This window comes from Argiope bruennichi, chromosome 2 (genome assembly GCF_947563725.1).
Source record: "Argiope bruennichi chromosome 2, qqArgBrue1.1, whole genome shotgun sequence".
NCBI classification, from domain to species: domain Eukaryota; kingdom Metazoa; phylum Arthropoda; class Arachnida; order Araneae; family Araneidae; genus Argiope; species Argiope bruennichi.
Window position 1 is genome coordinate 137,714,402 of NC_079152.1, and position 12,429 is coordinate 137,726,830.

Below are 12,429 nucleotides of genomic sequence, written 5' to 3' on the forward strand. Positions count from 1 at the left end.
CATCAGTAAGATCGTATCAAGGATTTGAATCACACCCCTCTTTGAAAAGTATTGGTCACTTGTGTTTGTGACTTTTTGATATTGGTTTCGTAATAACCGCTCTGAAAATATTCGTCATCCCTACACCTGCGTTTTAGGTTGACCATACAGCAAATCCCCACGTGACGTCACTACACACATTTTTCCGTGCGCGTTTGTCCACGAAAATGTAGACGGTATTTGGCCGTGTGATAAGGCCTTAATACTTTTCTCCAGAATGATCTCAGATGCTTACAAATGCTGACCGTAAATTAGTAAAATTGGTTCAAAGAAGCGAAGTAAAAAAAATTATTCGTTATTCATTAAAGCAGGGGGGGGGGGAATCCTTCTTTGATTACGGTGCGATATTCAACTTAAAATATTTATTCCTCTTTTATTGCTTAACCGTAACTGGAAACTCTTGTTTCGAGAATGAAAAATCATTCTTCTTGTAATTTTTAAGACTTGTCGGTGTACTATAATAACATTTCTGTTCAGACATAATTTGAATAGAAAACGTAAATCAGCAATTAAGCTGAATTGTTATAAATAAAAATTGTGATTGTCATGGTTGGAAAACTTCCGAGTGAAATGACTGAAGCTCCGAAAAAAGTTGATCTGGGTTTGTTGGAAGAAGATGATGAATTCGAAGAATTTCCTACCGAAGGTAAGTTTCTGAATAAATCTTTAACCGAGTAAATCATTTCATTAAAATATTATATTGAAGCTTTAATTTTTTTTACTGTATTTCATAGAATAGTTTAATTGCTAATGTTTAAATGGCTGAATGAAAAAAAAAAAGTTCTTGCTTACATTTTTAATATTCCATTTGCAATTTTTACTTTTATGTATTCTATTTCGTTTTTATTGTAAATATGTGTTTTTGTTGAACTAAGCTGCTGAGAACTATAGTGTGAAAAAACTTGTAAACTGAGATAATATGGTCTTCATTTCATGATTTTGTTTGATTGAAAGGGAGATTTGGGATGAATGAGACAGCTGCATTTATGTCTAAATAAAAGATCAGAATCTAAATTCCCCATTAGACAGAGCAGCTGTAGCATCTTGCTTAATCCTAATTATTGCACCAGCTATAATATTATTTCTGTTTAAAACAGAAAATCTGATTTTTATGCCTGAGAAGTGAATATAAATAATTATTTTTTTAAATGATTTTTTTTTCAGTCTTATTATTTGTAAAATAATATTATTTTATATATATAATAAACAAAAATAAATTGTTCATAAACAATCAAATTCAGCTTAAATGAAGCAGGCTTTATGTGATTGCATTTAAAAAAAAATTATTCATTGGGAGGAATTGGGCAGTATCAATTAGGACGTAATGGGACACACTCAGTTACATTTCAATACATTTTCTAAATAACTAAATATGCTAATGATTAAAGTTTTTAATTTTTCTTATTGTTTAATAAAATTAGTTTTTGGAATACAACAATTCAATAATAAATTGAGGATTTTAAATTTATAAAAATATATATCTTAGTATGCATTATTATGTTTTATATATTTATATATATAATGCAGTAATGTACAACAATATAAAAGCTGAGCTCTCATTAACCAAAACAAAAACCGTAAAATAAAACTTTACACTGTTTTAAAATATTTCTTAAGAACACCTGTGTCTTTAAATCTGTTTTGTTATTATTTAATTTTGTTAATAATTGTATCATATAAAGTATGAATACATACTGAAGATCATTCTATATCCTTTCACATAAAATTATTTTCTACCAAAAATCATATTTACCACTTAATTTCAGTTAAGGGAAATTCTACTTCTAAATATAATAAAGTAATAAGCAATGTAATAATTGTTAAGTAATGAAAAAAATGAAGTCAAGTTATGAAAGTTATTAAAGCTTTTGTCACTAAGTTAAAAAGAATAATTTTATATTTTTTTTATATAAAACTACCACTAATAGTAAGTGAAAAAAAAAAGCACAAGGTTCTTATTTGGCATGTACAAAACCATAAATCATTGAATGAAAAATTTATAAAATTACAATATTTGATCATTTTAATTTTCTCAAACCTTGTTTCATAACAAAAAATGTTACAATTTTTAGCTATGCAAATAAAAGCTAATTGTTTGTATCTTGCTGTTTTTGTATTTAAAAAAAATTAAAGAACATGCTGATAGGTTTTTATAAATTACATGCTTGGTAAATCCAAATTAGAGAATTAAAAAAAAAAAAAATTGTGACATTTGTTCTACTCTTACTATGCCATTAGTTATAATGATTGTTGAAATTTTTAAAAATAGCTTGTTAAATAGAGATAAAAAAAATCCTTCATTTAAAAACTAATTTTAAATTTGTCATATTCAGATGCAGATATTTTACCATAACACTGCAGGGGAAAAAAGAAAAAGAAAAATCTGTTGCTACAATTTTTTTTCTTTTGTGTTAAGAGTGTATTGCACTCAGATTATTTGTTCAGATTTTTGAGATGAAACACATATTTGCTTATGCATAATTTTTAAAAGTAAATGCAAATTATAAAATGATTATATTACTGTCTATAGGTATAAATAAGGAGAAAATTTAAAAAACTCATGCAAAGAATAATATTTTGTATTTATGAAATTGTGAGAGATATTCAATGAAATTAGAATATCTATTGGTATGTCTGATCACCTTTGTACTTTTAGAAAACATACTATAATTAATAATATTTGTGTATGTGTGTGTGTATATATATATATATTATATGTATAACGTTTCTCGTAATTGAATCCTAAACTTTTTTTTTCTTCAATTTGTACATGTCTTGTAATTACTATTTATAAATAAATTATAGTTGTAGACATTTTATATTGATAGTTTGCTAAATGCTATTAATTTTCCTTTCCCTGTTAGAAGTCTTGTTCGTGTTTTTATACTTCTCGACAATTAAGTAATTTTTATTATAAATCGAGTTTTATAATTATAGAAGATTGCCGTCTAAAGCTGAATTGTGCTAGTACTTTTATCGTTGATTTATTTCATTTTTAAGATGCTCCCTAGTTTTCCCTGTGCTATGAATTATAATTATCTATATTGACTGTGATAATGAAATTTTTATTTTATGTATTTCTGGACAGATATCAATTTTCTCCATTTGTAGCCTCTGTAAATTCCTTATTATTTCTTGCTTTTAGTATTTTTTTTTTCAAACCAAGCATATTTCATAGTTACATATACTATAATTTAAAATTCATTTTTTTTATTATTATAATACGTTTTTTGTCTTATTCTCTATTTTGTTATATTTATGATATGAACAAATCTTTTATTGTAGATTGGACTGCAAAGGAAGAAGATGAACAAGATATCAATGTGTGGGAAGATAACTGGGATGATGACAATGTAGAAGACGACTTTAGTAATCAACTAAGGTCAGCATCTTAATATTCTTCTTTTATTGATAATTACAGAAATTTCTAGATTAATATAGTTATGTATTGATTGATTCTAATATTAAAACAATAGCCAAGAAATATTAAAATAATTTAGTTATGATATTTAGCATATGATTTGTTAAAATTAAATACTAACTTCTTTCTTGTCTTTCAAATATTTAGAGCTGAACTTGAAAAGTGTGGTCACAAAGTTAATGGCAGTGGAGAACCTATGAAGTCTTGATTTCAGTGATTACAATGCATTTAAATCTCACTTCATAACATCAACATTTGTTCTGAGTAATTTCATATATCTTACTTTGAACTAGTTCTGATTCATTAAAATACTACTTTGCATAAATTAAAACTGTATCTTTGAAAATAAACATTTTTTTTATATTATATATTTTTGCAGATTCTCATTTTTATGAAATATTTTTATTATAATACTGTTGAATATTACCTGACATTGTTTTTTCAGTTAATTTATCATAATTTAATATTTCTGTAGTATGAATCTTTTTCTTTAATAAAATAAATAATTTTCTTTAATAATTACATATCTTTTTAAAAAATTAATATTTTAAATGAAAACATGAAAATAATACGAATTGCCTTAAATTCTGAACATTGCTTTGAAAATAACTTGTGAATAAATATGCCTAAGATATTTCCTTCCTTTAAATTAAACATATTTCCAAAGCATTTGCTTTTTTCAACTACACTCTCTATCTTCCTCTTTTTTTTAAGCGTTAACAGATAGTTAAGTTACCATTTTTGGGACAAAAGTGAAAAGAAAAAAACATTAATCTAAATAAATGCTTCGATTAAAATTATAATAGGGAGGGCCAGGGTTTGATATAATTTAAAAATAATAATAGAGACAATATCTGCCCCCTGGCCTGTAAAGAAGACTCGTTACATTCTAAATACAAATTTTGTACAGGTGAAGCTCTAAATGCCTCAAAACACAATCGAAGAGCAGCATGATGGACAGTAATTTTGGTAGAATACTGCGTCTTAATGAAACATAGACATTGCATCCATAGATAAGTTTCGATAAAATTAAATGTAGATGCGAAGTAAAGATAAACGGTTAGCACTCCATGAGGTGTTACAAAAAAACTTTTAAAATATTCAACGATCTTTCATATACCCCCCCCCCCCCCCAAATAAGTTACCTGAGAGGTTAACGTAAGCTTTTTATCAAAAATTTCACCTCATCAAGTATTTTTAACAGGATCACTTTTTATATGAATCTCCGGTTCAGGATGGTGGCTGCGTTTCCTACAGAAATGTATACAGTTTGTTTTTCAGAAGAGAATGAAAATCCATGCTTATCACACCAAACTGCAAGTGGGTTTATTGCAGTTTGAAGGTGTCTTTCAATGAAAGCTATATTATTCATAGTACAAGAAATGTAAAGGTTGTAAGCATATAAATGGTCTTTTACAAATAAAGGTAAATGGTCTAAAATAGCATTTATTTTTAAAATAAAAAGAGTCACACTCAAGGTACTTCCCTGTGGAAATCCTTAATTTCAAGAAGTTTTGGATAAAAATTGGCAAGTTTCCTCTTAAATTGCAATTCTAAAGGTCTTTCAAGATGCCAAAGCATCAAGCTGTGTCATAGGCTTTTGCAATATCAAAAAAAAAAAAAAAAACCCTAAATGTTTTTTACAAAGAAAGGCATTTCGCTCATCAATTTCCAGAGTCAACGGATTATCGATAGTTGATCGTCTTCGCATGAAACCACTTAGAAAGATGTTTAGCATTTTGTTATGTTCCAAATAGTATACAAGTCTGCGATTAACAATTTTTTCCTACAGTTTGCATAAACAGTTGGTCAGGGCAATCGGTCTACAGTGGGAAGGTTTCGAAGGATTTTTACAAAGTTTTAGAAAAGGTATGACGGTTGCTTCTTACCATGTAAAATGTTGTTCTTCCAAATTCTATTACACAGGAAGATTAAGTTTTTAAGAGGAGCTTCAAAAAGATGTCTAAGCACATCATAACTTATATTATCAGGTCCAGGTGAAGATTTCTGTAAACTATTGAGGCCAGCTTTAAGTTCATAGAGTGTTAATAGTCTGTTATACGAAGCGTCTATTGCAGTTTGGAATTCTAGTTTTTATTTATTTCCTTTTAAAATTTTATAGTTTTGGAATGTATTTGTGTAATACTTATTACTACTTGTGTCAGCGAAGGCCGAAGCTATCGAGTTAGCTATATTTCGTAAAGAACTTACAGGGGCATTATTTTTAAGCAAGATTGGAATCATATGACTATGACAGATGTTCCAATATATATATATATATAATATCCTATTGCAAAGTTGCTTGCTGGAAAGTGAAGTGCTGATATTGCTGACTTATTTCTCCCATGAATCCCTTTTGCTACGTTTTTGAATCCGCCTAGATTTTTTTTTTTTTTTTCGAATGAAATTCTCACTTGTGTGTACTTGAGGAACGTATCCCAGGCTTTTCTTTGCATCTTATGTGATATCTGGCAAGCAGGTTGATAAGAATTAGTTATATCTTTGAAATCAAAATTTTTCTGATTCACTCCACGACAGTACCAAGAAACGAGTTTATCCATACCTGGAACCAGAGAAGGAAAAAAATGTGTGGAGAAACGAGAATACTAACTACTCCTTGGAGAGAGTGCTGGAGCAACACTCGGCCATTGAATCGTCCTCAGATGAGTTCACCTTGAGAGAGTCATCACATCTTACTTTTTCAATATTGTTGGATTTATATAAAATCTTGCAAAAATAATATTTATTTCTTCAAATGTTCGGTGGCATCTAACCGAACTTGCTTATTCTCAGTTTTTTTTCTCTTTTGCCCCCCCCCCCTTTTTTTCCTTACTTAAGCTTTTAGAAGAGGTAACTGAAAGAGAATTTTTAACTTATGATAAAGACAAATAGTTTGAATGTAGGCCAGGTAGTGAAATCTGCGGTCCAGAAATTGCTCTGAAAAATGAAAGAATCTGAGATGATGTAATAGAAATATCAGTAGACTGGGGCATATTACTTTTAATAATAATAGGTAAATTATAATACCTAATTATACCTACAATTACCTATTAGTTATAATAGTTAATTATTTAATTTAGGTAAATAATTGGCCTTACTGGGTTATAAATGTTTTTCAAGCCCACCAAGTTTGGACATGCTAGAATAGAAATAAGATCATCCCCTGTCAAAATAGGAGATATTTCAGTCTGTGTATCTTTAAATGTAAAGGAAGTTTTTAGAATTGATGAGAAAGATTTACTATTTGCTGGTGCTCTACTTGTGACTCTTTCAAGGGCGTCGGCGAATGATAGCTTTTGTGTTATTCTTACATTTTGGATTTCTCCCTCTTGAATGCAACGTCGACAGGATTTAGAGTAGGCTGGATGATTTCCACTGCAATTTATTCACTTTAGATTGGCTGCGAAACATGTTTTACTGCCGATGCCCAATTTCAGAGCGTTGAGAGCATGCCTTTTTACCTCGACAACTTTGAACGATGTGACTAAATTTTGATATTTGTAGCAGCGTAACGGGTTGAATAAATGCTCGAATTGGACAATTGTAATATGCAATTTTAACAGATTTTGAATGGGCAGGCTGATTAAATTTTAATTAAGACGCATTGTTGGAAGGAGCTTCCCCATACCCTTTAATTTTAATTCTTTCCACTGCCCTGGCATTTGGGGATTTCAAAGCTTCTAAAATAGAATATACTGAATCGTTTTGCCTTTGTCCCTTTGAGAGACAATGCCACGAGAAACGTTGAGAGAATTATGTGGAGAGACTGATACTTCATGAATTCCAGTGTTGTTTTTTAATTGCATAATTTTATTAGCCTGCTCAGCAGATGAAACTTTAACACGAAAATCGTCAGAAAAAAGGTTCACCGACCATGCTAACAATCCTTTTGTGTATCTAGATTAGAGACATAATTTTCAGTAAAGCAGAAAAAGATTTTACAATAAAAAAACGAGAAGAATCGGAACGTTGACAATTAGAAAAAGCCCATGCAATTAGAAGAAAAATTTGGCTCCTGACGGCATCGCCGTCTACTGAACCCAACAGGAAAAGGCAGTTGCCGGCTCTGGGCATTTCCGGCCTCGTTACCCACTTTGGTTCTAATCAGGAACTAGACGCTCAGGGCCATTTTAGAGAACATTGACCACTTTTGCTTGATCTTCTTGAGCATACTAGCCATGTGGCTAGAGTCCCTGTCTATTGATTTATCGGGAACCTAAATGCATCGCCCGTCTAAAGGGTCGCCACGGACGGCCAACACGTGTTTATATATTTATATCCATTATTTGTAGAAGTTAGCAACAGAGCGGTAACAGCTTCTCTTAACGAGCTCCCTCGCCTGCCCTCGAGGGAAGAAAATAGACAGCGAAAACTCAAATGGGGGAAAAACTGGGAAGAAGAGCAGCCACTATGGTACCTCGGAGTCGTGAAGGCCGTCACACCTGAAAAAGATGTGCCCCTGAGGGGCTGCTGCCGTAGAAGAAATAATTTTGGAAATATCGTTTGAAATTTGAAAAAACTCTTTTGTTTAATTAGGAATTATATTTATTTTCTTGCCAACAATGAATACATTCATTGAAATTGAAGGAATATAAAGGAGAATTATAAATAATATTTATTTCATTCATTGATTTTATTATTTTTCAAGTGTTTTAGGATAGGCATTTTTTGCTTTTCTATTTTCAGCAAAGACAAATAAATTTCTTAGCTATCCGATTCGTGAGCATCCAGCATACAACTGGCCACGTGATAAACATGGATTTTCTAGGTTCAATCCGCACGCTTGAAGTGATTGACCTTGTTCCTTGTTGAGAATGTCATCATGCTGAATGTTGAGAACACATGCAATGGGGAACTGCAGTCGTTCGAAATCAAATGGCATATTTGTGGAAATAATAAGAACGCGTGGAATGAACACATCTTCATTGGAATTTCCGTTAAGAATAGTTGCCTCGATAACATTCGGTATCAGTTTCTTTACAGCGAGTCTTGTTCCATTACACAATTGGGTTGGATTGGGCAAGAGAATAATTCAGGGGTGTTTGTGCTCCGGGGAAACCCCGGAATTCCGGGGATTTTGAACTTTGATCCCCGGAATTTCCGGGGATCGTCGTTCAAAAGGAAGTAGGAATAATAATGAATTATTTATTTTGATCTGGGTAATTTTGTTTGCTTTTAAAGCAGAAAACGCAAGGTCAGTGTGTGTGGTGAAAACTTTTCCTTTCTTTCTCCAAAGGCAGTGATAATGCGTGAAAAGGGGGAAAAAACTTTTTTTTTTGTTCTTTCCTTATTGCGAGTTATGACTCATTCCCCCGGTTCTCGGACATTCTCTTCTGGATTCTTTTCGGCAAGTAGGCGCGGAAGAAAAAAAAGGGGGAGACTTCGTTCGACCAGATGTGCGATAACGTGACTCTGGGTTCAAAGGTCTTATCTCTCCTGGCGTGGCGCCAATAAGTAGAGAAGGGGGATTTTTCGCCGTATTAGCTATTTGTCATTGATCGCTTCGCAACTTTTTTTTCTCCGCTGTGTAAAATTTTCGTTTCATTTATTGATGCACGTGTAAATTTTTCGTTTCGCTTATTGAAATATTTTTTCATTTATGTACGCAAGAGAATTTCATTTAGAAATTTCAGCATATGAAACAGAAATTACCCCTTAAAAATTCATATCTAATTAGTTTTACAGCATTAGATCCAGAGCTAAGAGGTAAAACCAGTACAATATTAGCTTTTGAAAAATTATCATCTTTTATGTCCCATATTTTTAGTGATAATGAAAAGTCAAAAGTAGAAGCTGAAATAAGGTTATACCAGAGTGATATTGATATCACCAAAGAAATGCTCTACACATCTGATGAAAGTGGAAATCAAGTCAAGTGTACAATTGATAAATATTGGTCTAAAGTTTTTAATTTAAAAGATGATTTCACAAATGATTATAAGTATCCTACATTGGCTAAATTGGTCAAAGCCTTCCTTAGCTGCTTCCATGGCCCATTAGTGGAAAGTGCATTGAACTTAATGGATACACTTGTCACTGACTATAGAACCTCTCTTAAGATTGATTCCCTAGATGCAGTGCAGACTATTAAATATGATTTAATGGCTTCTAAAGAAACCTCATGTGAAAAATATGGCTCAAAAAATCCAATGACTGATCCAATTCACAAAAGATCTCTTACTGAATATGAACAGAAGTTGGAAAACATATCAAGAGGACTTAAAAACATGTATTTCAGATGAGTCACCTATAAAAGTCTCTGAAAAACCTTCTACATTAGCAGAAAAGCAAACTGCTTCTACCTCTGCATGTGCAGTTCTCGAGGAAATTTCTTCAACTGTAAATGAGGAAAATAAAAGTCAACCTTCCTGCAATTATGAAGTTCACCACAAAAGAAAGACAAGGACACAAACATCAGAAAATAAAAAAAAGCAGCAGAAATTAGATAATTTTTTTTAAAAGAATTAATTCAGGTAATTTAAAATATTTGCATAAAATGTAGTAATTTATATGTTTGAAAATTTATGGTTATTAATTTTGCAAAAAAAGTAATTCATTGAACTTTTATAATTAGGTCATTCAATACTTCATAATTGTAATTTTTCATTTCTCCCCCCCCCCCCCCTTTCTCGAAACTCCAAAATGCCGGTAGTAAGTCCGTAAAAGTTTCAGGGGATTTTTTGGGGTCCCACAAACACCCCTGATAATTGGCACGCCGACTTTGAGGGACAACTTGTGCGGTGCTACATCAGGAAGATTCAACAAATTTAAAAACTCGATTGAATAACTTCATCCGCATTCATGACACTCTGGATCGATTTGTAGGTAATAGAATTGCCTGGATTTTTTTTCTTGAATTGCATGGTTGATTGCATTGACGCCGCTGTTTTTTGGTGTCAAAATAGCACGTTCGCAAAGCCATTTATGATTGGTGACAATTTTAGAAAAAACTTTTTGAATGAGTTGTTCTACGGATGGCACAATCACTCAAAAATTCAATAAAAATGAGATACATGTTTTGATAGCATCAACTGGTACTTTCCCTTCACCAATGTTCAATAGCTGTTTTAAGAATGTGTCTGCCTACGCTTCGTGCTGCAAATGTACACACATATTAGTTTATAATGTGAGTTATCGCAAATATCTCCGAAGATGCCAGGCTTTGAAACAAGCATTGAGCTCATCAGCTGGCTTTGATTTAGTAATCACCGAAAGAGTTTGTCGAAAGTCGCCAGATAATAGAATGAGAACGCCACTGAACGGTTGTGCATTTGATGTAAATCTTTTAATTGTTCGATCAAGTGATTTTTATGAACCATGGTGCATTCGTCCCAGACAATGATCTTGCAAATCTTCAGAACTTAAGCCAAAGCAATCCTTTAGAAATGTTACATATTAAAGCTTCTAAAAAATGCGTATCCAATGCCAATTTGAGCGCCGAATGCGCTGTTCGTCCACCATCTAATAATGTAGCCACAATACCTGATGAAGCAAGAGCCAAAGCAATTCCATTTTGAGATTGAATGTAAGCCAATAGCAAATTGAAGAGAAACGTTTTTCCAATGCCGCCTGACGCATCGAGGAAAAACAGCCCACCTCTGCCATTTGACACAGCATGTGTAATTGTATCATAATCCAATTTTTGTTCCGCAAGCTAAAGTTCCTCGTTTACTTTAACAACTGCAAGCAAGTCATTAACATTATATTGCTGTTCTCTTACTAAATCGTGATTCCAAGTTCAAATGCAGAACACTGGGGCGCAATCATGCCAAGTTGAATGAGTTCTTTGTTGTTGATGGTTAGACATATGTCTTCGATTTTGATCAGAGCTTGATTGAAAATATTGTCCGAAAACTCAACGGAATTGTCATTACTAACGGTACGAACACGATGCAAAATTTCTTCGCTCAAAACCTCTCTGAATTTTTCCCACAAATCTTTCGTATTGGATGGGCGAATATGTGATCAAAATGATGACGAATAATGTTCGAATTTGTCGCAGATGATAGCTGGCACATGCGTCCGTCAATGTTGTTTCCCAGTGTAGGTCATTTTCGAGTCATATCACTGACTCTCCGACCTTCTTGGAAGGCACACGGATAAGAAACTGAATGACCAGACTGCCGCTATAGCAATACTGGTGGGAACTGTGGTTGAGTCCTAAGGACCATCACTGGCCGTGATACAACCCTTCCCTAAGGAGGTACGTCCCGTCATCGATGGGAGAGCCAGACCCCCACTTTTTCATGTGCCCTCGAGGGTGACGAGAACCAACCACTATGCCACTCATCCTCATTTAGAGGTGCCCCCTGGGGGGGGATATTTTCGAGCAAATGGAGCTTTTGGCACGCTTCTCTGTACGTTCTCAATTTGCAAATGACGTAGGACCTTTGGCATTAACTAACAGCATTTTCAAAAAGTAACACTCGGCAATATTGAGATGTACTGTATAAATACGGCCCAATGCCTCCTACGAATACAGATTTTGTTTGCCTTCAACACGCATGCCATGCGTTCGAATTTCCTGATGTAGTTTTCTATGTATGGAACATGTCCGTACAATAATGTTTTGGCAAATACATCTTCTTCACAAACCGCAAAAAATGCTGTGAGTGTTGTGTGCGCTGGTTCAGCAACAACATTCCGTGCAGTGTTGAGATGGCAACTGTGAATGAGGTCAATTCACACTCACGTGACAAATGCCAACAGAATACGCCAAACAGCTTCGTTGTTGCTGATATATCGACCTGTTTGAAATTAGGGCTGGACGATGGTTGAACTTCATCCTTGTGATATATCGTCCAACATATATCGATATTTTTCAATATATCGTGATATCATTATTTATTTATAGCTATTATAAGTTATAAATAGCATTTCTTAACATACTGACTGATCAGAACGACTCCAAAAGAAAGGAAGTTTCAATTTATATATAAAAAAATAGTCATGTTCTTTTCAATAAAAAT

At 32.8% G+C, this 12,429-nt stretch overlaps 1 protein-coding gene across 1 annotated transcript; it reads left to right on the plus strand.

The window, feature by feature from the left end:
* The first annotated feature begins 388 nt into the window (after positions 1 to 388).
* Positions 389 to 3,828, plus strand: LOC129961583 (26S proteasome complex subunit SEM1-like). The gene is made up of 3 exons (XM_056075080.1): positions 389 to 685; positions 3,325 to 3,421; positions 3,608 to 3,828. The coding sequence occupies exons 1-3, from the start codon at positions 586 to 588 to the stop codon at positions 3,666 to 3,668; spliced, it is 258 nt and encodes an 85-aa protein (XP_055931055.1). The 5' UTR covers positions 389 to 585; the 3' UTR covers positions 3,669 to 3,828.
* Positions 3,829 to 12,429: the final 8,601 nt, after the last annotated feature.